The sequence below is a fragment of the Podarcis gaigeae genome, assembly GCF_964106915.1.
Source record: "Podarcis gaigeae genome assembly, chromosome: 11".
In the NCBI taxonomy this organism is placed as follows: domain Eukaryota; kingdom Metazoa; phylum Chordata; class Lepidosauria; order Squamata; family Lacertidae; genus Podarcis; species Podarcis gaigeae.
Window position 1 is genome coordinate 32,882,271 of NC_139687.1, and position 25,263 is coordinate 32,907,533.

Sequence of the window (25,263 nt, forward strand, 5' to 3'; positions counted from 1 at the left end):
TTCTTTCTGGCACTTGCCACTTTAACTGCCAGTTATCTGAGTTTAAATCGACACCAAGTTTCTCTAGGGATGCATCCCAGGAGAGCTGCAAAACTATACCCTACATTCTCTTTCTTTCTTTCTCTCTCTCTTTGGGTTCATTTTAAATGGTTTGAAAGATATGCACGAACACCATCTCTGTGTTTGGACTGAGCTGGAAATCACTGAAATTGGAGCATGTTGAGAAAAATACATTTGGGGGGGGGGGAATCTCTCTGGACTAAATGGTAATCATGTTTTCCTCAACTAGAGGTCAGTAGATCACTGTACTTTCAGTGCCATAGTAATGAATACCATACTTGGTGGAGTCTGTTATGGGGAAAGGAATAACTGTGGGTCATATGAAAGGAATTGCCATGTAAAATTAGAAATGCATGCCATGATCTGCAAAATCCTTTCCCACATGCACTTGGGATGTTGCATGCATGGAACAGATGTGCTTTGTGAGAATACCCTGTTCTACAGTAACCTGCAAATTGCAGGAAACAAGAGTAGCTCCACTTTTCTGCATTCTTTGCATGTAGAAAGAAGGGAATGGATGAGAAATTTGGTTTGGTTTGCAATCCAGTGGGAACCCACCTAATTCTCCCTTCCCAAAACATTATGCAAACAGAAGCATAGCTATCTTTCGAAATAAACACTTCTCTGAATTTAGCAGAGTAGCTTTTCAACCAACAAATGTACACATTAGGAGAAAGCATGCATAACAATACCTGTATATCCATAAGCAGTAGAAATACCAGCTCAGGAGAGCAGTTCTGCAAATCTGCCTCACCGAGTGTGTTGCTACTCTTTTAAGTGAAGCAATCTAATTTGCACTTCCTGGACTAATAAGACAATATTGGAATGGAATAATGCTTCAGATACTTTCATGGATTTTGTGATAACAGTTCTCAGTTCAAGAAATGTACCAGAATCCATATTTGGGGATAAGAACAATTTAGAAATGTGTGCATTGGTATAAAAGTATGCATATTTAAATATTAATTCATATAGATGTTTTTTCAGGGTGAAATCATACTTTAATGTGGAAACATGATGGGCTGGATGAACACATGTGAAACTGACACAGACCAAAAATAGATTGATCTATCCATTCCTTACTACTATATAAAGAATAATTACAAATATTGCTTTACATCAAAGTAGGCTGATGAAAAAACTGTTTTTTCTCTAGTCTACCATGCCACCTTTAAGATGGGGAAAACAATGGCTCAGGCTTGCACTAGCCAGTTGCTAAGGAGAAGTTATTTACCTTGAGGATATTAATAATGTTGTGTTTGCAGGATTTTTCACATATGTTGTCTAGGAAAAAAATGGTCTTTGCTCTGTTGGAATTCCTGGTAAATACTGCAAAGAAGACAGCTTAATTGCATCCCACAGCTATTGTTCAAAAACAGTTTTTTTAAAAAATCTTATGGCAAGAGGATTAAAAAGACTGAGTTCCCCAGGATTTCCTTGTCAATTGAGGAGAATCTGTCTATAAAGAAAATATTGTTTTTTAAAAAAAAAAAACAGTTTTTTGTTTCCCTCCCTCCCACTTCTTCCTAGCTGCTGCATACTCCTTAGCTTTAAATGACAGAGACAAAAATAGAATTAAAACATAAATGTACACACTAGAACCACTGAGGTGCTCCACCAATTGTACAGCTCAACATGGTAGAGATCCCAAAAGTGGGACAAGCACTGCTTTCCTCAGGTCCATCTGGCTGGCTGCAGTGAGAACAGGATATTGGACTGAATAAGCCTTTGGCTTGATCCAGCTGAGGTCTTCCTACATTCTTGTGCCCCATACAGTTAGAGCCGTGTTTTGTTATATTAAATGCAATACTTTAGATTTCCCTATTGCTATTATTTTTTTCTTACTCAAGTCGAATGAGAAGCAGCCTTTGTACCTGCCACTTTGAACAGGCTGATGGTATGGTTGCCCTATGGGGTGATTCGCAGCCAGCTCTCTCTCCTTGTTCTCTTAATTTGTTTCCCTGTAAAATAAAGAAATTACATGCTGTTTCCAGATCAAGCAATCAAGTAACAAGGTGCTATGTAAAAGCTTATAATGTGCTGCTTTGCAAGGCAAGGGCATGGCAGCCTGGAGCACAGCGTTGTAGCCTACTATAGATGTGTTATAACAGTCACTTTCATTTTCCTGATGACAAACACATTGCAATTTCAGTCTTAAGAGAATACTGCTTGCCAGCAGTACGTGACACAAACTGGGGGGAAGGCGTTGTTGACACTGGGGAATCCCTGAGCCCAGTTGCTACCCAAGCGCCAACAATCACCTGTTGGTTGGCTCTTGGAAAATGCTGGAAAGTGGCTTTGCGGGCACCGCCAATCAGGTGGCCAGTAATGCCTGCAAAGCTTCTTTTGTCCAAGCCTTGCCTTGATCTTCCCCACACCTGACATCATATAAGACACCAAGTGTAGGGCAGGCTGGGTGTGGCTTGGCCAAAATGGCCTTATGGTGCCACAACACTGCTCTACATGCACTATAAAATAAACATGCATCTGGCAAGCACCAAACAAACACTTACCCCAAGGAAATGAATCCTAAAACAAATATGCCTTGCACATCATTTTAACTTCTGCATTTAGGCAGGCTTACTCGGAACTGTTACCTTGGTAGCTGACAGTTTGCTTGGTACAGGTGGCATTTTAGTCATTAATGACTTTTTAAAGAAAAATGATGTATCTCCAAGCTGCATGTGTGAGATTTTTTTTTAATCCTGCATTCCAAATAATCTTGGCATTTTAAAAGTGCTTTAATGAATTTTCTCCTTATTTTCTGGCCTGCCAGATGGTACACAAACATATCAATAACAGATATTTTAATGTCATCAATAGTAATGCTTTTTGCAGCAGGGAGGTGCACATTGTACAATTGAAGTATTTTCTAGGTGTGTGTCTTGCTTTCTCCCTCACCTCTCACTTCTTCTCATCCTCCCCAACCCTGGTATTACTAGACTAAATGATGATGTTAGTTTCAACAATACCCTTAACAGGAGCAGTGCTTGATAGCTCATAAGAGCAAAACACAATGGTGCACTTCTTTAAAAAGCCTGTACCTTGTTAGTGAATGTTTTGACCAATATGGTTGGAAAGCCACTGCTATCAATGAAATTAATGGCATCATTTTTAGGTCAGGGTCTCCCAGAGTGGTCAGTATTGATCCCCTGGGTTGATGGGATTGTCCTAGGCGTTGAAAGAGGTCAGAAAGGTCTTAGAGTGGAAAAAGAAGTTAATAGGGTATCATGGAAGAAAATTTAATTGGGAGCTATGAGCTTCAGAAATAAAGGGCATGGGCATGTGCAGAGTGGTATGGTGTTATTTTCCTTTGGTTTTACTGGATTTTTACCTGTTATGATTCCTAGTAATGGTGATTGATGATTAACAAATCCTGATTATAGGTCAATATTCTTGACTTTATTTCATTTACATTTCTAATAATTTGGTTTTGGGTCAGTACCTTTATAAACTCATCAAGGGGTTCATGAGCTCTGACATTTCAGAAACCCTGTATTGGGTAATGATGGATCATATTGTAGTTTGATCCTAAAGCCTGTTTACAGAGAAGGAAGCCACCCTAAGGCTTAATTTAGACACATAAAAAACAACAACCAACGATTCAGTTAAATGCATTATAAACTCCTTACAGGGAAATCCCATTGGCAAAAGACGGGACTCCATAGCAACATCTGGTGCCACAGTTATAACACATATAAAGCGCTTTATCTTTATGAATGTAGTTGAGTCCTAAGTTCAAAAGGGCTTACTCACGAGGAACTGGATTTAGGAATTGTAGCCATTGGTGAGTTCATTCATTCCTGAGTCAGGCAACCTGACTTTCTGATGGCAGCACATAACTGTCTATCTTTGCTGTTTTTCTCGGTGCTCTCTTGCCTCCATCTCCCTACTCTGCCTGGTTTCTTTTGTACTATTTTGCTATCACTGGTTCTTCTTGGTCACTTTTCAGGTTTTCCAGGGCAACTTTGATAACGACACCCACAGAAAGAACGTCATTGACCCCCCAATCTATGCACGGCACATAAGGATCCTCCCTTGGTCATGGTACGGCAGGATCACTTTACGGTCAGAGCTCTTGGGCTGTACAGAGGAGGACTGACGAGGATCTTCACTTTTCCGCACAACTCTTGATATTCCTAAAAAAAATATCTCCATAGAAGAAACTGTGCAAAACCTGTAGGAAGTTGAATGGGTTTTTCATGAACAAGTGCTCACTTTCTGGTAGGCCGCTAACTGTCTTTTGTAAGGAGGTCTAAGCCTGCCCTTAAAATGGTCCAAATCTGAGTTGGGGGTTTTCTTTGGGTTCTTTTAAATCTTAGTTCCAGTTATTACTCTGTTTTGATGTGGAATTTACCTTTTAAGGTTTTTTTTCCTGAGTTATTTCATGCTGGCTGAAATATCGTTAGAAGTAAGAAGCAGCATCCTTTTTACAAGGAAGATGAAAGTGGCGTGACAGAGTTCACTTGTGACTTGAGAAGGAACAGGCTGATTCATTGTTTCCAAACCCACATGGTCATCTCACTTGCAAAAAGTGATACTGCAGCTTTAGCAATAAGTTTTTCTCGGGGATGACTGCATTTGATTGTTTCCCTTGTGCCTATCAAGCATTGTCAAGATTAATGACACTTTTTTTGGAAGTGATCTCTGTGGTCTGCAGTCCTCCTGGTGTCACAAACTACCTTTTGTAATTTCCTTTACAAACAGCCGAGTCCACCCACCCTAGGGTTTCATTTCCACATGTTTTGCTTCCCATTTAGCACACTGTGGGCATCATCACTGTCTTTTATGTTTGATCACATTAACTGCTTCTGTTTCTTTTCAATGAGCCAACCTGAATTTTATGGAACAAAATCTGCTATCAGTATATTATGAAGTTAATGATTTTGTCAGTGAATTCAGCTTGCATTTTCTTTCTAAGGGATGCTGAGATGAAAGATCATGGACCAAATTCAAAGCTTAAGTAACTGTAGCCAGGAGGGAGGCACACATGAATGCTACAAAGCGGGCATTCATTTGATCCTGCATTTTCATGCATGGTAGTTGCCTCATGGAGCTGCCTAGGAGATGACTTATCTGAGATGCTTCCTATGACTCAATGGGCAAGGGTCATTGTGAGATCTAGAGGTGCATGCCAAAACATATGGACTGTGTATCCTCGTTCTGAGGAGCAACTCAGCTACAGCACTGTCCCCAAGCTTCAGAAATATGGGTGGAAGGATGAAACCTGAGGCTGAGTGGTCATATAATATTATATCTTAACATTATTTTAACCATCAGCTCTGCAAGGATTCTTCAGGCCCTCTGACTGGAGAAGACAAGCCTTGTAGGATACACAAGTGGCAGTGTTGCAAAAACAGAGAGAGGAAGGAAGTGGGGGGATTGGATTCAGATACGGGGCAGGTGCCAATCATCAGCGATGATAAGCAGGGCTGAGTGTATGCTATGAGCCTTCAGGAAAAAAATTGGAGGGAGAGCAAAGAACTCATTATTGGGTGATGAATTCAGCTTTCTGGGAATGGCAGCCTTCATTTCAAAATGAGAAAGTTTATAGCTCTTAAGACTGCAAAAAATATGATCAAAAGTATCTTGCCAGCAGCTGCTGCAATCTCCAGAGGTTGGGATTTCAGTGCCCACCATAGTTCCATCACCTCCCCGTGACTGGAAAGGGTATAGAAGTTGGATTGTAGAATTTTAATTATTTTTAAAATGTGGATCATGCAGTGCCCTGATAACAGAGAATGGAGTACATACTGCCCTGGTGGATCAAGCAGTGTGCATGCATTCAGAAAGATAAGCCACATACAGGAGTCAGTCAAACACCACAGTATTCCTACTTCAGGCATTCAGTTTTCTTATCATTTGCAGCCTCAGTGCTGGTAGAGCTTGCTATCACTATTGAAGGAAGAGCTGGGATTACTGAATGGGGTAAAAAGGTTTCTGAAGTGTTTTCCCAAGTAACTCCATGGGGTCATGTGGCAACCGCAGCTGCTGCATCATAGCTGTGGTGTGAACTGTTTATCACAGGTCAGCTATCACTAATGGGTCTTGCTTATACATCAGAACAGATCCCTTCAGAGGATGCAAATATCTCAAGAGGTGACCTTATTACTCATCATTAGTGATTAGCCTATTACCTAATAACACCCTCTTCAGTTGATAACCTGAATTAGCCATAAATCCACTTCTCTTGCGCATTGACCTCTGTGACTAAGATCTTCCATTTGAAATTGTCAAGATTGCTGCAGCTTCATTTGAATGGACCTAGGATGCAGCCGCACATCAGTCAATGCTAGAAAGCCATGTATGCAGTTTTCCCAGAGAAACAGTAGCCCATGCCAATCCCTGGCCAAGCAAGATATGAGATGCTGTTGCCATTGGAATTAGTACACAAAGGTGCTGGAGAGCACTGTGTAAATGGCTCTCCATTTCTGACTCTGCCCAACCACCATCTGGGTCAATGCAACCCAAGCTGTGACAAATGTGTATGAAAACACAGCCCGGATTTAATAGATGGAATTTATCTTGTGTAAAACTCCTTCGTTGTGCAGAAGGAGTTCCTGGTAAATGGTAGTCCTAACAAATATTGCAAAGCACTTTTATTTTAATAAGATATTAGTATTCTGTCCATTTCTTTTATAATTCTTGAGTGTCTTCTTATTACTTAAAACCTTCAAGTTGTGCTCATTTTCATTTTTAATTTCATAACATACTGTGGTAGATTTTTTTTCTTGGTTGTGTCTCATTAACACATCATGCTAAGTATTTTTTTATGAAATTCCATTATCATTAAAAGGAAAAAAATGGAGATATAAAGATGAGCTCTATGACCTTTATAAATACTTAGTCATCCTATAATTTTACAGTAAGGAATCGATACGCTTGTTTAAAAAGAAAAGAAAAAGATTTAAAAGTCTGATATATTTTTTAAGGGTCATCACAACCTTCACATAAACTCCTACTCTGCAACAGGAGATAATGGCCACGTTGACACATAATACTGTGCAACGTGAACTCACATGTTCCTCCCCTCTTCTCTCCTCTCTTCATCCCGAGGGGAAGAGTTTAGAAGTTCTCACATCCACTTTTGCGTAATCATGGTTTGCCATGTCATCTAGAGCAACAAACCTGTTTTAACATTAACTATGGCTAGTTTTAAGACATACCCTCAGGTCTAGATGTTACAGCAAGCTGTGGTTAATCACAAGTAGAAGTGAAAGCTTCAAAATTCCTCCTTCTGACCACATGGAAAGAGGATAGGATAGGGGAGAGGGTGAAAACCCAAAGCTCACTGCAGCTTATTCCTGTTTGTGCACATCACACTAAACAATGATTTAGCATGACATTTGGACATGGTCATTACAGCTGCTTTGCTTAAAAACAAAAACCTTTTAATAATCAGGGGATGCTATCTTGAAAGCGCCTCTCAAAAACATCGAACCAGTAGAATAATGAGATCTGTCGATAAAGAGCACCTAATTCTTAAGGTGTATTTGTTCACACTTTTTTTTTGTAAGGCTTAGACATGGATATTCTGAGATCCTTAGTTTGAGAATCTGATCAAGGTAAAGCAAGTTATGTGTAAGAAATGTTAAGGTCCTGTGCAACACTGTTAAGTTTATGGGGTTTCTTTGTTTTTTAGTTGGATTTGTGCTGCATTACAAAAGCCACTAGACTGTTACTGTCTTGTCTGTAACTGTGTTAACATTTCTTAACAATGTTATCTATGGAGTGGTCTTCAATTGTAGTGAATAATTTTAAAGAGAAAGTCAATCATAACTGTGCTTTAAGGTGCAAACGGCTAAAAGAATAAGGATGGTAACTGAAATGGCATTTAACTACATATGGCCCAAGTCCTGCACTTTTAAGCTCTTATGAAGATCCTGTAATTCACAGCCTACTTATTCCAGAGTAGTTTTTCTTAATTGTATTGGCCTATGCTGGAGAAAAGAACTGTGGATTGTTTGACATTTTAGTGGGTCGAGACTTCAATGGGGCCTCATTTTTTATACGCCTATTTGATGGGGCCAAATTTTGCACTTGCAGTCCTTAGCTGGTTCAATGAATAGCATGCCTAATCATATGAGGCCTGGCACCACCACAGTAAACACTGGTACCAATCCCATGGTCTACCTGTGGTCCACCCAGAAAGAGTAGTGGCAGTGTCATATTGGGTGTGTGTGAAAGATGGGGGATTAAACAGGTGATTGGTGCTGCATCTATATGGCACTTCTTACGGAATGACTGTCAAGCAAGGGAAACTGCATACACTGCCCTTTTGCACATGAAAGCCCCAAAGAATGCAGGCCACCTTTGATGGCTCGGGGTAATGGTCAGCAATTGGTCCTCTGCAGAAGATCTTACGGAAAGAAATGCTTTGGGGATGCAGCTTCCCTGAATAAGAGGTGGCTCCTGCAAATAAGACACGTCAGGTCTGTAACGTTTGGGCTCCATCTTGAACTCCAGCTACTGCTAACACCATGTCAGTGACTATAGCTGTCACCAATGGAGCACTTTGAGCTGCTAGTCAGAATGTTCTGATAAAATGTTTCTGTGTTTATTAGTATTTTTTTCCTTTTTTAAAAAAGAAAATGCATTTAAATGAATATTTCTTGGATTTGCAATTAACTTATATGTAATATAGTTTATAGTTCGAAAAAGAGCATCCTATTGAAAATGTGGTCACTCAGTCTTCTATTTGAAAGGGTTGCATTTTTTCCTTCTGCTGCTCGGTTCTGGCGGCCTTTACAATGTTATTCAGAGGAGCCTGAAAGCTTTCCTTTCTTTCTTTTTCAAGATACACCTTGAGGCTTTTTGTCACATTTTGCACCTGTCACAACATTATTAAACTAAAAAAATGCCTTTGACATCTATTCAGTAACTATGGACACAATTTACTGAGAAATTCTCACTGGAATGAATGGGGCCTGCATAGCAATCTGACCCTGTATTTCATGACGTGGCCAAAATAACAGAAGCTATTCCATTTGGGCAAATGGCACACTCCCCCACCAGCCTCTCTTTGCCTTCAGCCAGCCCCCACCTGCCTGCCTTCCTATTACCAGCCCAGAGGGTACCATTGCCTGTCAGATTCCTCCTCCTGCTCTCAGTGTTGCCTTCATATAACTTGCACAAAAGGAACCCGCTGTAGAGGAGCATACACAAATTGAAAAAACAGGGGTTCAGGCCAGCATACAAAGACCTAATATATGGCAAGCAAAGTACAATGAATGCATTTGTCACAATGTACCCACTATTACAGGCACACAGTACATGCAAGCAGTACTGCAGAACCATCAAAATAAGTACAACATTAGAATTAATAATATATTTTCATTATGTCCGATGCAAGGGTATTCTTGAGAGTGGCAGAGCATTTTCCATATATTGTGTCTTTGTATGCTGGCATGAACTCCTGTTTTTTCAATTTGTGTATGTCTTCATATAACTCAAGAGGGAAGAGGATGGGGACAAAACTAGAATTAGTTGACTCTGCTTGTCATTGGCTGTAGCACCACCTGGTCCACCTACTGTTGGCCTGCCCTTTACCCCACCAGCCACCACTGCTGGACATCACATTAACCAAGCAGATACAATGGTTGCATTTTTCTGGAAGCTTGATTGAAGCCTATGTTGAAATCTTCCTCTCTTTTCCACAGTCCTGAATGAGAATTACCTCTCAAAAGCTGCTATTTGTATTTCAAGGAAAATCAATAGGACCTTCCCTTGGAATGCAATAGGACCTTTACTTGGAATGCAAATGGCAGCTCTGATGGTTTTTTTCTAAACCATGGCAGGAGAAAAAGAGTTAAAATCCCCTCTTCACATGCACCTCATTGCCCTAAAGCTGCTCTGCCTTCCCCACAGCTCCTGTTTACATAACAAAAAATATATGCAGGTCTAGTTTTGCCCTCTTGCAAAGGAAGAACTTCCCAGTGGATTGTGTCTTTTGGATTAAAGGTAACAGTTGACCTCTAAACGTGTCCCATATAGAACACTTTTTGTTCTGTTTGTCATTGTGCACAATGAGTATAGTGTGTTCTGTAGTAAGAATGAGCTCACACGTACATATTCATGGTCACTCAGTGACTGGCATGTGTGAAAGCCATCACTGATCAAGCACCTCAGACAGCATTTTCAGATTACCTGCGCACCTCGACCACAACACTTTTCAATGCAGGGAGTTCACACATTCAGCTGTGAGTCACCAGCTGTTGGTTAATTGTGTACTAAAGCACAGTGTGATGTACATACATGTTTTGGTCTGCCCCGAGTCTAGGTATTACATCTTATTAATAAAAATGGAACAACACCACACAATTGTACATATGTTGGATGTCGTTGTGATCTACAAATTGCCTAGGTTTTAAGCTCAGGAGGAAGTGCTCCAGGCCAAGTGGTTTGTGGATCATAATTGTATGTTTTGATTGAAAAATAAATGGGGCAGGTTCACAAATTGCCCTAACATGTGTGCTCTTCGCAAGTCATGAACTCAGAAGCAAGTCATGGGCCCACATTCTCCCCTCATTTGAATGTGCACATGAGCCTGAGTTTGCTTTGTTCATGTGATCTGTACACCCTTTTGTATGAGTATTTTATATGAACGCATGTGGCTCATAGGCCTTTTCAGACATTCAGTAATCCATGGAAGGGAACAAGGTCACATTTGCTGTCTTGCTGTCTTCTCCTGATCTCTATGCCCTAGAGTCTAGGTGTTCATCCCAAAGTCTGAACACAAATGCATATAATGATACATTCACAGGCTCATTACATGCAATAGGGGACCCTGCTTTTTGCAGAGCTCAGTCATGTGAAGGGAGCATACATTCATCAAATATGTATAAGTACTCAGACCTTTGGATAAATGTGTAGAAGTTGGGACAGCTTGAGTGGTAGTGATTCTCCCCCTCTGTATGTTCACTGGATGTCTAAAAGGGCTATAGAAAACATTCTATGAGTTGGATGTGTATGTGCAAGCCTGAGACTACTTGCAATGCATACATGATGAGGTTTGAGTGAACATCCAGTTAAGGAGAAATTTTCAGTTTTCTTAGTCTGAAATAGTTATGTTGAAACTAATGGAACATTTCCAGAAGTAGGCGCTTTGAGATTTACTACAATGTATTTAGGATCAGCATGTTGGTTTATTTAAAGCTGCAACCCTCAAGCTTGAGTGATCTCTATTGAATTAAATAGTTTGAGATGTGTAGCCTTTAAACTTCTTGAGAAAACATTACGAAACAGTCCTTAACTTTTGTATTAATTCTAACAGCAAAACTGAAGGAGTGAAAAAAAATCATCTGTGTTTACCCCAGAGTTGTTAGTCATTTCTAGGCAGATTTCCCATTTCTATAGCTCCCTAATTTACTACTTTTATAGCCTGGAAAGTAAAACATAATGCACAAGGCTTAGGATAATCTATGTTCTATTAAGGGCTTCTCACATAAACAAAACAAAAAAACCCACCCACCCCTGGTTCTGATTTTTAGGTTGACTTTCTCTTTCAGAATGAACAGATACAAATTTGTGTGAGTTTTGAAGACTAAGGATACTAATGAGTGTATCTGTGCTATACAACAACATATGAAATATAATATTCAAAGCTGGCTTCAGATGTGTCAGTAAGTACAGAAGTATCTCAGACACAATGACTTTTGCAACCTTGGCGACCTGTGTAAAGTTCCAATGTTTTTGTATATATTTAAATTATGTAGAATGATGTTAAAACAGTATGACCTCGTCTAGTCTTCAAACTTAACAATAAAACTTTTGAAAAATTGGAAAGTCCTTGAAGTGATTTGAATGGTACCTTCTTTCATCATCTGAGAGGAGAAAGTGGGGTGTTCACTAGATAAGTGTGAAAAGGGGTATCTACATTGTTGCTATTATAGTCCTTTGGAAATCACTCCACAATGCAGCCTGCAAGTGCATATCAGCATGAGAAAATAAGAATTCATATAATTTTCATTTCCACACATTGGCAGTGAATCCAGGCACACACTTTGTTTCTTGCATAGAATAGCCCTGAATCATTTTGAATGGATGGATGTGCTTATCCTCTTGGTTTGGTTCCTGTCCTGAGCTTCAATACTTGAGAGAATTGCTACCTTGTCACAGACTAGCGAGCCATAGTGTAGTTTGATTGATAACTAGGAATCTAAAAGAGACCTTCTGGGAAATTGCAGGCTTCTTATCAACAACCGTGCACACACTCTGTGGAGGCCACATTTCTATGCCTTCTCAAGGACTTGCATTACTCTTGTCTTGTTCCGCTTCCACTGCCTCTATATAACTTAACCTCCTTGTGTGGCCCTGTCCTTAGTTAAATCTTTGGAGACTACCTGGAGATATAAGCTCAGAGCTCCCCTCGTAGTGATAAACAGTGAATCTCCCTTTGAGCTCAGGCTCTGCTTCCTGTCCAGCTCTCTATATTGTGTATTACATTCTCTCTGCTGCTGTATTTTCTCCAGTTCTGTCTTTCTGTTCCATCATGGAATCCTGTTCCTGCTTATCTGCAGGACGGCCATTTCTGCTGGCTCTCTGAAAAGCAGGAGCACTTGTCTGCCCACTAATGTATTCCCACCCTTAGGCAAATTACAGTGGTCATTGCTCCATTCAGATTCCAGCTGAACAGAGAGAACAGCAAGCCACACCAGGTGAAGAGTTCACAAATTTTACTGGTTTATGTAAGCACAGAAGGACAACACATTTAGCAGCAAGTGGCTAATAAAAGCATATATAAAGCAAATTGCATCTCTCCTTTGTAGATTATGAGTTACTCCTCTGGGTTAGGCTGATGATCAGTTCTGTTACCCCAGTAGCAGAGGACAAAGACAGGTCAAGCCTCCTCAGACACCTAAGGGCTTGTCCACTTTTTGGTTTTGCAGCACTCTCTGATGAGGAGCCTCTAGCCAAGTACTCATGGAAATACTTCGGCTTCATGGACAATGATTTCTTCTCCGGCTCTCTGACCTGGCTCATTCCAGGCTGGTTCCTATAGGCAAATGTCCTATACAACCAGGGATTTTGTTTTCCAGCTGAAACTCACTGGAACTGAGTTCTGACACCTCTCAGGCAGATGCCATTGCCATTATAAGAGAACAAGAGAGGCAGTCATGGTGAGTTCCAGCACCTCTTTTTCTAGAAAAATAGTACTGCATACAACCAATAGAAACGTGTACAAACCAAGACATTTTCTCTAAGTGGCCTAAGTATGGCATCAGGGCAGGTCTAGCCATCTTGTGTGCTTCAAGAATCACCCTTCCATTTTATTTTTGCATCTTCAATATGTTGCCCCAAGCATGGCTCCCCCACCTCTCTCTCTTTCTATTTTCATTAGCCAGAACATCAAGAAGAGATGGGCTCCCTATTTCCCAAGGTATTTCATGTAGGAGAACTGAAGTTGTTCCCTTGACCTATTTAACCACAAACAAGTAACGCTATTCTTCCTCCATTGCCTTACATTTTATACAAATGCATGGGTCATCTTACCATATCAACCATTAGAAGCCTTCTATCCCCATGATCTCCCTCGCACACCTGTTCTCAGATCCTGAAGCTATTTTCTTAGTTCTTGGGTTCCAGTCTCACGGTTTTGGGGATATGCATCATTCCAACCTCCTTTCATATTTGCTTGCTTTTTGTGCTATAAAGTGTGCAAGTCATCTCTTAGGAACTGCCTGAAGATATGACAGTGTTAGCAGCTGCTCCCACAAGCAACTGAAATACAGCCTGTAACCTTGAAACCTTAAAGGGTATATGGGAGATCCTCGTGAACCTTTTTCTTCATTTAGCATGTCTAGGCATACCATGGCTATTATGAGGCTAAGCTGAGAGCCTGGGATCAGCTCTAGAGTTCATCACACTGGAGGTAGTTCCTGAGAAGAAAAATGTAGATAAAAATTATCCTTGTGCAATGAACCTTGAATTACGAATAGGAGGTTCCCTTCTCTCTCCTGTCAGAAAATATTAGTCAGTTTTCCTTATTTTCCTCAAGAATATATTGACAAAGTTAACCAGAATAAGACACTTAGAAACATGACAAAATTTGAATGGGTGCTTTAGGAACCAATCACCAATACAAAAGAAATCATTCCCAAAATTTATTTACATCTTATTGAAATAGATATAAGATTATCAAGTGGATTAAAAATACGGGTTGCTATTAGGGTAACAATAGAACAAAATATGGATGAATCAAAGAAAACTATGTAAGATCCTTAGGGAGAATTCCTTAAAAGTGTTACACTGATGGTGCAAAATGCTGGCATCTCTAGCAGGCATACAAATAAAAAAAAATTGAGAAATTTCAACCAACAAGATACATATATACATTTGTGTTGGTCATATCCTGTTGTACTACAGTTTTTGAATGTGATATTGGTGGAAATGGCAAACATTACACATATATGTCACACTAGCATTGGGTATTTTAACAATCTGGGAAGAACAACATGATGAAATGGTATTTAAGGAACTAATAGAATTTAATTTGATGGCTCCTGGCAGGGTAATAACTTAAAAGTGGAAAACTGCAGACTGTTTGACATTGAATTCTTGGCACAGCAAACTGTGGCAAGTGACCATGGCAGGAAAAATGGACTTACCAACTTAAACTAGCTGAAGATAAAGCTAAAATATTAGATTTTTATATAGTGCAGTATGGTTTTATTTCATACATAAACCAGGGATCTATACAGCAACATTTTTCAAAGCCTTTCCCCAGATTACAGAACAGAGATTTAGAACAAATTGTAATATTATGATGAAGCATACTGAAAATCTCCAAGTTGCCAGATCTTACAACAGAAGGAAAGTATGTTAAACACATCACCTTCTGTTAGTTATTACATGAGGTAACTCATTTTTATTTTATTTTTGTATTTTATTGCTTGGCTGATTTGTATGTTGGAATCAAAATTTTTAAAAAATAGAAAGAAAAAGAAAAGGACACGTTTGAGAATGTGATGTGACATTTGTCGCATGGATAGCCCTGGCATGAGACTTTTTTTAAAAAAACAACAACCGTGAATAGCTGATTCTTTCAGGGCTAGGGACCTAGATCAGTACCGTAGCCAGAGACAGGTCAGAGGAAGTCTGTCACCCATTGCTGTGCTGAGGCTCTGATTGGAATCACTGCCCATGCTTGCTATTTATTGTTTATTTGTTTATCTATTTCATAAAATTTACATATTGCTTGATTGTTTTTTTAAAAACCCTCAAAGCAGTTTACAAAAAAAAGATAAAAATATAAAATTATCACTAAAACATTTGCAACCATAATGTAAAATACACAGTGGGTTAAAACTGCAGTAAAACAGACTAAAGCAAATTAAAACCCCTACAAGCTTTCTAAACATCTGAGTAAAGGTAAAGGTAAAGGTAAAGGGACCCCTGACCATTAGGTCCAGTCGTGACCGACTCTGGGGTTGCGGCGCTCATCTCGCTTTATTGGCCAAGGGAGCAGGCGTACAGCTTCCAGGTCATGAAACTAAGCCACTTCTGGTGAACCAGAGCAGCACACAGAAACGCTGTTTACCTTCCTGCCGGAGCAGTACCTATTTATCTACTTGCACTTTGATGTGCTTTCGAACTGCTATGTGGGCAGGAGCCAGGACCGAGCAACGGGAGCTCACCCCGTCGCGGGGATTTGAACCGCCAACCTTCTGATCGGCATGTCCTAGGCTCTGGGGTTTAACCCACAGCGCTACCCGCGCCCCTTTAAACATCTGAGTAGGCTTGTCTAAATAAGAATGTCTTTGGTGCTTTCTCCCCTCCTGACAAAATCCCAATCTAGTTCCAGACCTCCATAACATCTTGCACACCAGAGCTAAAACTACCTCAGCCTTATGCAGCATGAAGTACATCAATCTTTTTGTCTCTTCCTTTTGAATGGGACACTGTGCAACACAACAGTTTCCTAGAGCTCCAGCAGCACAGCAACACCACTGGCTGTTTCCGATCCCAGCACAAGGCGTGAAGCAGGATTGCAGCACCAGTCTGGAGTTGAACGAAGCCCCAAGATTATTCTCCGGCTCAAACTAGAATCTGAGCCAGAGAAGAAGCCTTGTCTGCCTCCCACCCAGCCCCATACTCATACACACCTATTTTTACCACCCCTCATTTCTGCAAAAGCTATCCCCTTCAATTGCAAGAAACCTTGTACAAACTGCATCACACATGTATGTTTGTGCCATGAAGCTCTGTCACCCAGAGCATCAAGAAGGAGAAAGAGAAGGGGGAAATATCCTGGTCTTCTCCAGCTGCATGAAAGGTAAGAAAGGAACAAGGGAAGTGTATTTTGAAGGCATTGGACTGGATGGGAGGGCTTCTGAAATGTCAAGAACCGATGGGAATGGGCAGGGGGATTTTCAAAGCCTTTGGGTTCGCTCTAAGAAATGATCTAAGATCCATATAATTTTTTTTAAGACGTGGAATACTTCAGAGTTAATCTGTAGTGAACATGGGGAGTGCACTCGACACTAGTTTCCTTAGAGCTTTGTAGCTGGGTTGATGCACAGGTACTGTACCAGTAGCTGTTGAATACATGAAAATTCTTATGTGCACAAATTAATTCAAATGCATGCCCATGGCCTCATAAATTTCCTGGCTTTGTAGCTTTAAAATAATAAAATTAACATAAAATATACGGTGTGACATAGGTATCGAAATGCTCAAAAAAGAGCTCTAGTCGGTTAAAAAGAGAGTGCTGCAGAGAGAGGGAGGGAGAATAAGATGACCCAGGGGGCTAGTCATGTCCTTTTGCTGCAAGCTGATACATCATGGCTATCAGAGGTTGTACATCAGGTCAGTGGCTGCAGTCCTTTATCTTTACATGGCTGGATAAATAATATCAGCATCTATATGAAAGTGTAAAAGAAAAAATCACTAAACCTTTCTACAGCAACGAGGGGAGGGAGAATAAAATAACAAGATCTTTGAACCGTACGGATAGAATGGAAGAAAATAGTAGGTCAGTATAGAGAAACTCACATTTTTCTTGGAAGGAAAGTGATAATAGCTTTCTTGGACCTCAGTTCCACCTTCTCCTTTTTCTGAAGAGCAATTTTTCCCCCCAATATAGATAGGAGCAAGTGAGGATTGGGAGCTCTGTTGAATGAACTGTGTGCTGCTGAGAAACAGCCACCTTCTTTCAGTCATAAGCTTTCAGGCCCATGGAAAGGCATTGTGGATGGACTATTTCTTTCCTGATTCACAGTTATTCAGTTTCAGACCATGTAATAAAGGTTTAATAAAGGTAATCATGGCAGATGGCCTTCAAAACAGATGAAGACCTCCCACACTATTTGCTGTTTTGTATCTATCAATGTTATATGGAATATATATGTTACCATAAACAGCAAAATGTATTAAAGACTGACAAATTTATTTTAGTGTAAGCTTTTGTGGACTGGAGTCCACTTCATGAAATGTCTCTGATGAAGTGGCATCTAATTCACACAGAAAAAGTTTTGCATTCTTGCTGTTCCATTTGAACTTGTTTGTAGAAAATCATTTTTGTAGATGGCAGAAATCACATATGATAAATAGGGATGGGGGATAAATTTGATTCAGTTTTCATTTAAAGCCTTTCATTTAAAGGCAAACCTAACTAGTTCACACTTTATGAAACAAGATGTGAAGCAAAACACAGCCATCTTCATATATCCCTACTTCTCCTGTCTTTGCAGTGCGGTTCTCTAGCTGAGTGATATGTACAAAATATGCATAAAGTGTCCATATAAATGCATATATTAGTCAAAATAACATAAAAAGTGTTGTATTAAATAGCTTTCCATAATACTATATGTGTATTATGGGAAATTGCATACACAACTGGGTATGGAGAAATTCCGTTAAAATGCTGATGAATTTTCATGACAACTTAAAAAAAAAAATCACAACCAGATGTGGAAATGTGAAGAACTGAATTGAAGATTGGAAAAAAAGAGAAACTGATCCCTAATGATACTGTATCATTACTTAAGTAGTTTTTCCTTAAGTCCTTAAGAATTGGAATCTGGGAACTTAAGAACAGAGTATTGAATCTAAAAGAAAATGACACTATATGTGGACCAGCTCCCTCCATTTCTACTTGAAGTTATGCCCATCATTTCCTATGGGACTTCAGTGGCTAGTTTCAATATATTTGGGGGAGCTATTTGTTGAATACAAGTGTCACTTTTGGCCTGTTTGTCATCTTATGCTCATCTCCCATTCTCATCTTAAAAGAAAAAAGAGCAAATTGTGCCGGAGCTTGTTAAGTGCCTTACAGTGCAATCCTATGCAGGTCTACTCTGATTCACTGAATAATGTCCGACTGAGTTCATTAGAACTTATTTCAAGTAAGTGTGAAAGGCATTGGAGTCCTAACATGTCATCTGGTCCTGGGATTGCTTTGAAGTTGGGTTATGCATAACTACTGGTGAGGCTAAGGAGATCTGACCTCTTAAGTTGGATATCAGTTGGGTATCAAGTTATATATGATACATATAATGTTCATATCATACATGAACATGTTTTGTGAACTGTGTGAACTGCATGGGAGGAGAGACATGTCTTACTCATGAATAACATGTGAATAAGATATGCAAATTAGCTGCACTATTTTCTCACATATTTCCATGCAGTTCTCTAGAAAAGTTATCCATTCTGGTGTTTAAACCATTGATAATACTCGAATTCAGAAAGAAGATGAAGTTTGCAGCACTAACCCTTCCTATGCTAGAAAATTGTCTGTAGCTCCCATTACAGATGGAATCACACATCTCAATAAAAGAGGAAACAAAAATCCCATTGTGGAAGTAGGACTTATGTACACAGTTCAATAACATTCTCTGTATGCCCTTGTTCTTCAAACCGCAAGCTTCTGTTTTTCTGCTACAAGTGACTTTTCCTTCTGCTGGAGGTTCTGTTGTGCTCAAAATATTTATGTAGACCTGTACCAATAGAAAGGTAACTGACCTCACCATTTACACATCCCACCATGAAATGACAAATCCACCTTAAGTGCTCAGACAAGAATTTTTGGGCATGAATGCATTTTGTCAGTACTGTACAATAAATACCTGCTAGCTTTTTATTTATGTGCTAAACCAGCTGCCAGTGAACAGATATGTGGATTCACTCTGGAGGTCATCCTATTATTCAGTACTCAATGGCATTTCAGCACTTTCCAAGAGATTGTAAAGGGAAGGGAATCCCATCCTTCAATACAAAAACTAAAGTTATCTTGCGCCAAGCACCAAGGCAAGAATATTTGTGCTCTTAGCTAAGAAGCACTTGCAGAAGCAGAGCCTCCTATGGATCCATGGAGCTCCCTTTCCATATAGCTCCCATATGAACTTCTTGATAAGTTGCCTTCTGTAAGCAAAGGCATGTGGAACTGAACATATCATCTCTACTGAAGTTCAGTACTGAAGTCACTCAGGCACAAGTTATATGTGCACAGCACATTTGGGGCTCTGATGTTCTCAGAAGCTGATTGGTTGTTCCCTCAGGCCTCTACAGAGGCCCATACATTCTCTGAACACCACAGGAATTACTGAGCTGTTGTGCAAGCTAAGACATTGCATTCCATTTGTGCATTTGATAGACTTATAAAAACAAGAAAGCTGATGAGATGTGAGGCATTTGCTCATTTGAATTGCACGTGGAAACAAGGAATGCGAGCATATGACTCAGTAGGAAAACACCATTGTACACAGTGCTATTTTTCTAGAAAAAGAGGTGCCGGAACTCACCATGAACGCCTCCCTTGATCTCTTATAATAGCAATGGTGCCCACCTGAGAGGTGCCAGAGCTGAATTTCTGCAAGTTCCAGCTGAACAAAGGCTCTGATTGTACCCTAGCAGAGCAGGGTTAATATAGCCTTCGTCTTTTCCATTCTCCATATCCCTTACAACAGCATCTGTTCCTTCACTTGGTATCTGATGGCTGACATTTCAAAGACCCTCCAGCTACTCTCATCTTGCTTTCAAAGGTTCCGTATTACGAATTATCATTTGGAACGGCAGTTAAGTTACAAAATAAAACTAGATGTCGGTGCCATACTAATAAGTAAGATTAAGGTCTGCCTGTAGTGGTCATTAATTAATGAGAGGAATTTAGAGAATTAGCTATCTCTGTAGCTTCTATATATGCTTCTATATATGTGCTTCATTTATGTATCAAATCAGTGATTTCCATTAGTATTTGTCACCAGGGATCATTAGAGACAATGCCACAACTAGGACCAGGAGAGTGTAGCTAAGATTCGGGGAGCACCTTCTGTGTGCACATTGGCACATCCTTGGTTTTTCATTTCAACATCATTGGAGACAACTCTTAGAAGTCCCCCTGAGAAGGGACCAACTTGGATATAATCACAGGGGCTTCTACAGGACCATCCATAATGTATGTCGGGGTCAAGGAAACAGGATAGCTGATAAAGGGCAGCCCCTTTGCACGAGAGATGCTCCACAAATTATTTCATCTGTTTAAATGACTTCTGAACACCACATTGTTACACTTTCCCATTTTAACCAATGCCCTAAAGGGATGTTTAAAATTATATGAAATGTATGAAATACTCATGGACAGTCTCTGCTGGAAAGGGGCTCTAGCAGACATTTTGATTGATGTGTATGAGTTTGGGTGATATCACAGATGAGACCTTGGGTATAGTGGATGAGACCTTGGGTACAGTGGATCTTGAATAAGTACTAAAATGTATTGGTTTAGCACCAGGACACCTGAAAATTATTTCCCTAAGAAAATCTACAGGGAAAGAGAATGAGAGAATTCCATATTTTCTCTATCAAACTGTCTTAATCTATACGATAGGTGGTGTGTGAATGGTTTTTAATAAAATAATAAATACTATGTCCTTGTATGATTCCATGCTGTGCATCAGCAATACGTCAGCAGGCTTCTAGAAAATTCTAGAAGATTGATATAAGTTGCAGAAGGTAGCACCCAATGTGATATTTAAATTCCTTACTTTCTCAAAGAACTCCAATTTGATATTAGCACAGCATGCACATATACAAAATGTTACACACCCTTTTCCCTCAATGATATCCATAATTCCTTCCCCATTTCTTTTCCATTTCTGTTCAACTACAAAAAGTGCTGCTTTGCTGTGGGAGACATGCCATTGTCTCACAGATGGCTTTTCATGGGAAAGGCACTTAACGGATAATGATTACATTTTTCCAATGTGTTTAGAGAGCCTAAAACCAGACTGAAAGCCCAACGCAAAGAAAATTTTCATGTGGACTGTTGGAAGTTTGTTCTGCATTGCTTCAGCCTCTGAACTAATCAACAGGCATGCATAAATTGCACCTGCAAGTACAAGGCAAGCAATGTGGAACATGAGAAAGACAAAATTCTTGTAAGATTCACTTCACCAAAAATTGTTTTAAGGCATTTTTAAACATTTAGCAGACATCTCCCTATTTATACAGCAAGCTTAATACAGAATTGTCAGATGAAGACTCAAAGCTGTAGCAAAAAACCTGAAAAACTATTGGGTGAGAGCCAACATTAGGTGTTCTTAAAGCAGACATATTGAAACCTATGAACTCAAATTACTTAAGTCAATTGATTTTAGTGGGTCTAACTTTGAGTAAGGGAATTGTTGGATCACACCCAATATATAGGGGACGCAGGTGGCGCTGTGAGTTAAAGCCTCAGCGCCTAGGACTTGCCGATCGAAAGGTTGGCGGTTCGAATCCCTGCGGCGTGGTGCGCTCCCGCTGCTCGGTCCCAGCGCCTGCCAACCTAGCAGTTCGAAAGCACCTCCGGGTGCAAGTAGATAAATAGGGACCGCTTACCAGTGGGAAGGTAAACGGCATTTCCGTGTGCGGCTCTGGCTCGCCAGATGCAGCTTTGTCACGCTGGCCACATGACCCGGAAGTGTCTCCGGACAGCGCTGGCCCCTGGCCTCTTGAGTGAGATGGGTGCACAACCCCAGAGTCTGTCAAGACTGGCCCGTACGGGCAGGGGTACCTTTACCTTTACCTTTACCCAATATATAGAGACCTGGAAAGCTGATGCAGGGCAGCTACTACAGACAAGTTCTGTTTCAGAAAATAGAATGCTGGAAGTCTATGGTGTCTAAGGGAGAATCACTTTATAAATGCACTGGTTGAGCAGGAGTTATGAAAACGAAGAAGCAAATTTGCAGCACAGCCAAATCAGTTCCTGCAATGCTCAGATTATGTCTCTCTTGTAGTCTCTCAGTCATCTTTCTCCAGAATTACTGATTTATGTCCAGCTCTCCTGACACACACTGATTTCACTAAAATGGAGTCACTCAGCTTGTCTCTTCCTACCCTGCAGGTGGGTGGGAGATTCAGTATGACTTTGCACAGAAAGCAGCCTAATGCTAAAATGTTATTTTAATTGTGGCAAGCCCAAAGCAATGCATTGTATATGACTCAAAACAATATGATGAATTCTGTGGGTCGGTTTCCTGACCTTGCTGTTCAAAATTGATAACCCATACAATTTCTGTGTCTAATGAAGTAGATTCTGGACCATGAAATCTTATTCCACAATCAATGTATTAATCTCTCAGGTGCTACAAGCCTCTTTGTTGCAGGCAAAAACAACAGTAGACTAATATACTCTGTGGTAATCTATAAAACCTTGAAGCTGCAATCTAAAAAACACTGCTCATATTGAATGATAAAAATCCATTGAATAGTGCTTTAGTGATGTTACTCAAATAACAGGGCAACCGGATCCAATGGAGTACAATTGGCTATTGTGTTAGCTGCGGTTCCTGCCTTGCCCACACCCTAACTAGAAGCAGAGGTGATGTCCTTAGCCAACCCCTATTTTATACTGTCAATGGAGAAAATGTATGCTTCACTTCTCCCATGTGCAACACTTGTCCTTTACAACAAAAGAATAGAAACTCTGATTTTGCTACTGTTGTCAGCCCTCAGATGGTGAAACAAGGAAAGCCTGTAACTTCTGCATTTTTTATTGTATTACTTCTTAGATCCTTGAATCATAGAATGATAGAATTGTAGAGTTGGAAGGGACCCTGAGGGTCATCTAGGCCAATGCCCTGCAATGCTGTCCCATATGGGGTTGAACCTACCACCTTGGTATTATCAATAGCCCCACACTCTAACCAACCGAGCTTGTATAGCATAGAAGAGGGAAACAGTGATTTATGGTCAGGAGAAGGTTGTTGTACCAACTCTTAGTGTTGGATCATGATTCAGGGGTCAATACAAGGGGGCAAGTTGTCTCCCTACAGCACCACTATGCTCCTTAGGCCAGCAGCAGCACCAATGTGTCAATTCACCAGTAAAGCCCTACAGAACTAGTCCCTTATCTAGCTGTAGTTAGACAGAAAACCTTATGAAAGAATGTTGTTTTACTTCCTGAAAAACATTCTCTGCTTTCTTTTTGTGTTCACAGTAGAAACGACCAATTTACTCCTAAAACATCACCTGGGAGCATGCTCCCATGTATAATGTTAGGATTTGCAAATGAAAGTTTGTCGTGAATTAGTTAAAGAAGCAAGTTTTTATACCACACAATGTGCATTAGTAAAATCGACATATTAGGCAGCTCCTATTCCTTTTCTTACTTTCTTACCATCTGGCAGCCATATTGTGGTCTTCTTATTTACACTGGTGGATTATACTGGCATTACACAAATGGAACTCTGGGTACTGAAATGCACTTAAGTAATAAAACTGCAGTTTTACATTCATTTGACCTTCCCACATCAAAGTACTGCCCCAGTATAAAAATCCCATGTCAAATCTGGCCCATCAGGACAGTTGTTTTTTTTAATCCTTGTCTTGATTTCTATTGTATGTGGAGGAGAGATCTGATCCTTCTGTTCCTCAATTCACTCCCTACAGTTATTGTCACCCATGCAGTGGTACCATGGCAACTCTGAATATTCATTTTAAAAAGCACTTGTAAACTGCTAAACATTTTAAAAATCTCTAAATGTGTGCAAAACAAACAATATCATTAGAAACAAAAGTACAAACTAAAAACAATAAAACTGTCATATGAAATCATATAAAAACACATAAGAAAGGAATTTGAAGGATTGAGACAAATAAAACCGAGGTTAATTTTATGGACCGGGGAAGCCTGGGCAAAAAGAGATATCTTCACAAGATATATGAAGCAACTGATAGTTACTGCTCTCCATATAGATGGGCATTCCATAACACAGGTTTTCTGCCCTATGGTATTCTGTAGGGTTTGGTGCCATGTATAGGATTTTGCCAGGTGATCTAAGTGACTTTACAGGTCTACACAGGGACTCAAGAAACCTGGTTCTGAGTTGTTCAGGGCTTTACATGTGAATAACAAGACCTTGAGCACCAAGAGTTGGGACAGAAACCATCATCAACACTCCTGACCAAGGAGTCGTCCCCCCCCCCCCGCTATGCTAGGGAAGGCTCAATAGGGATGAATGCCTATTTTGGTTCTCTCAGTTTCTCTCTTGTCCAATCTTAAATTCGCATCTCCACATTTCTGCAGCAATTTCCAATTTTAAATTACATGAAAATTCATCAGCATTTTAATGTGAATTTTTCCTAATAAACACATTTCTATATGCGTTTTCGACTAATGTACACATTTTTGCAAGCAATTTTTACTAATAAAATCCTTTTTTTGTATTTTGTATGCTATTTTCACTAATATATTAATTTTATGCACACTTTTACTCAATCTATGAATTTTTGTAAACAATGGCATTGCACAATTCAGACAAATGTGAAATTAGACAGATGGCTGTGTTTCAGTTCTCAGATTGTTTCCCAAAGTGTGAATTCCATAGATTCACCTTTAAATGCAACATCAGTTAAACTTCTCCAGCAGATTGTTGACTATGAACTCAAGTGATTTGCATAGAAATACCTGCTTGGCCACAGCCTTCATGGCTGCAGTCACCAAGGATAGCTTTCGACAATGCTTGAACTCGCAAGAGGGGAAGAGAAGTACAGGCAATTGTGTTCTGCTCAAGAGCAGAAAGGGTGGGGGGAATAACTACAAATCAATGCACAATGAATTGGACACCGTGCCCTTGAAACTATAACCTTGTCTCCTTGCTACACACTTCACTATTGCCCTTTGGCTCAAACAACCTCCTGCAATCTTCAAGCAGCCTGGCACAACTCTAGAATCCTGCTAATAGCCTACTTCAGTTCAACCAGCTTATATGTGAGGCGACC

The 25,263-nt window shown here is 40.0% G+C and overlaps 1 protein-coding gene across 1 annotated transcript in view; it reads left to right on the plus strand.

The window, feature by feature from the left end:
* The window catches only part of EDIL3 (EGF like repeats and discoidin domains 3), a 234,709-nt gene extending 222,865 nt beyond the window's left edge, over positions 1-11,844 (plus strand). The window contains exon 11 of the mRNA XM_083703244.1: positions 4,013-11,844. Within this exon, the coding sequence (XP_083559370.1) occupies positions 4,013-4,162 (150 nt within the window). The 3' untranslated portion in view covers positions 4,163-11,844. The remainder of the gene's footprint in view (positions 1-4,012) is intronic.
* The last annotated feature ends 13,419 nt before the right edge of the window (positions 11,845-25,263 follow it).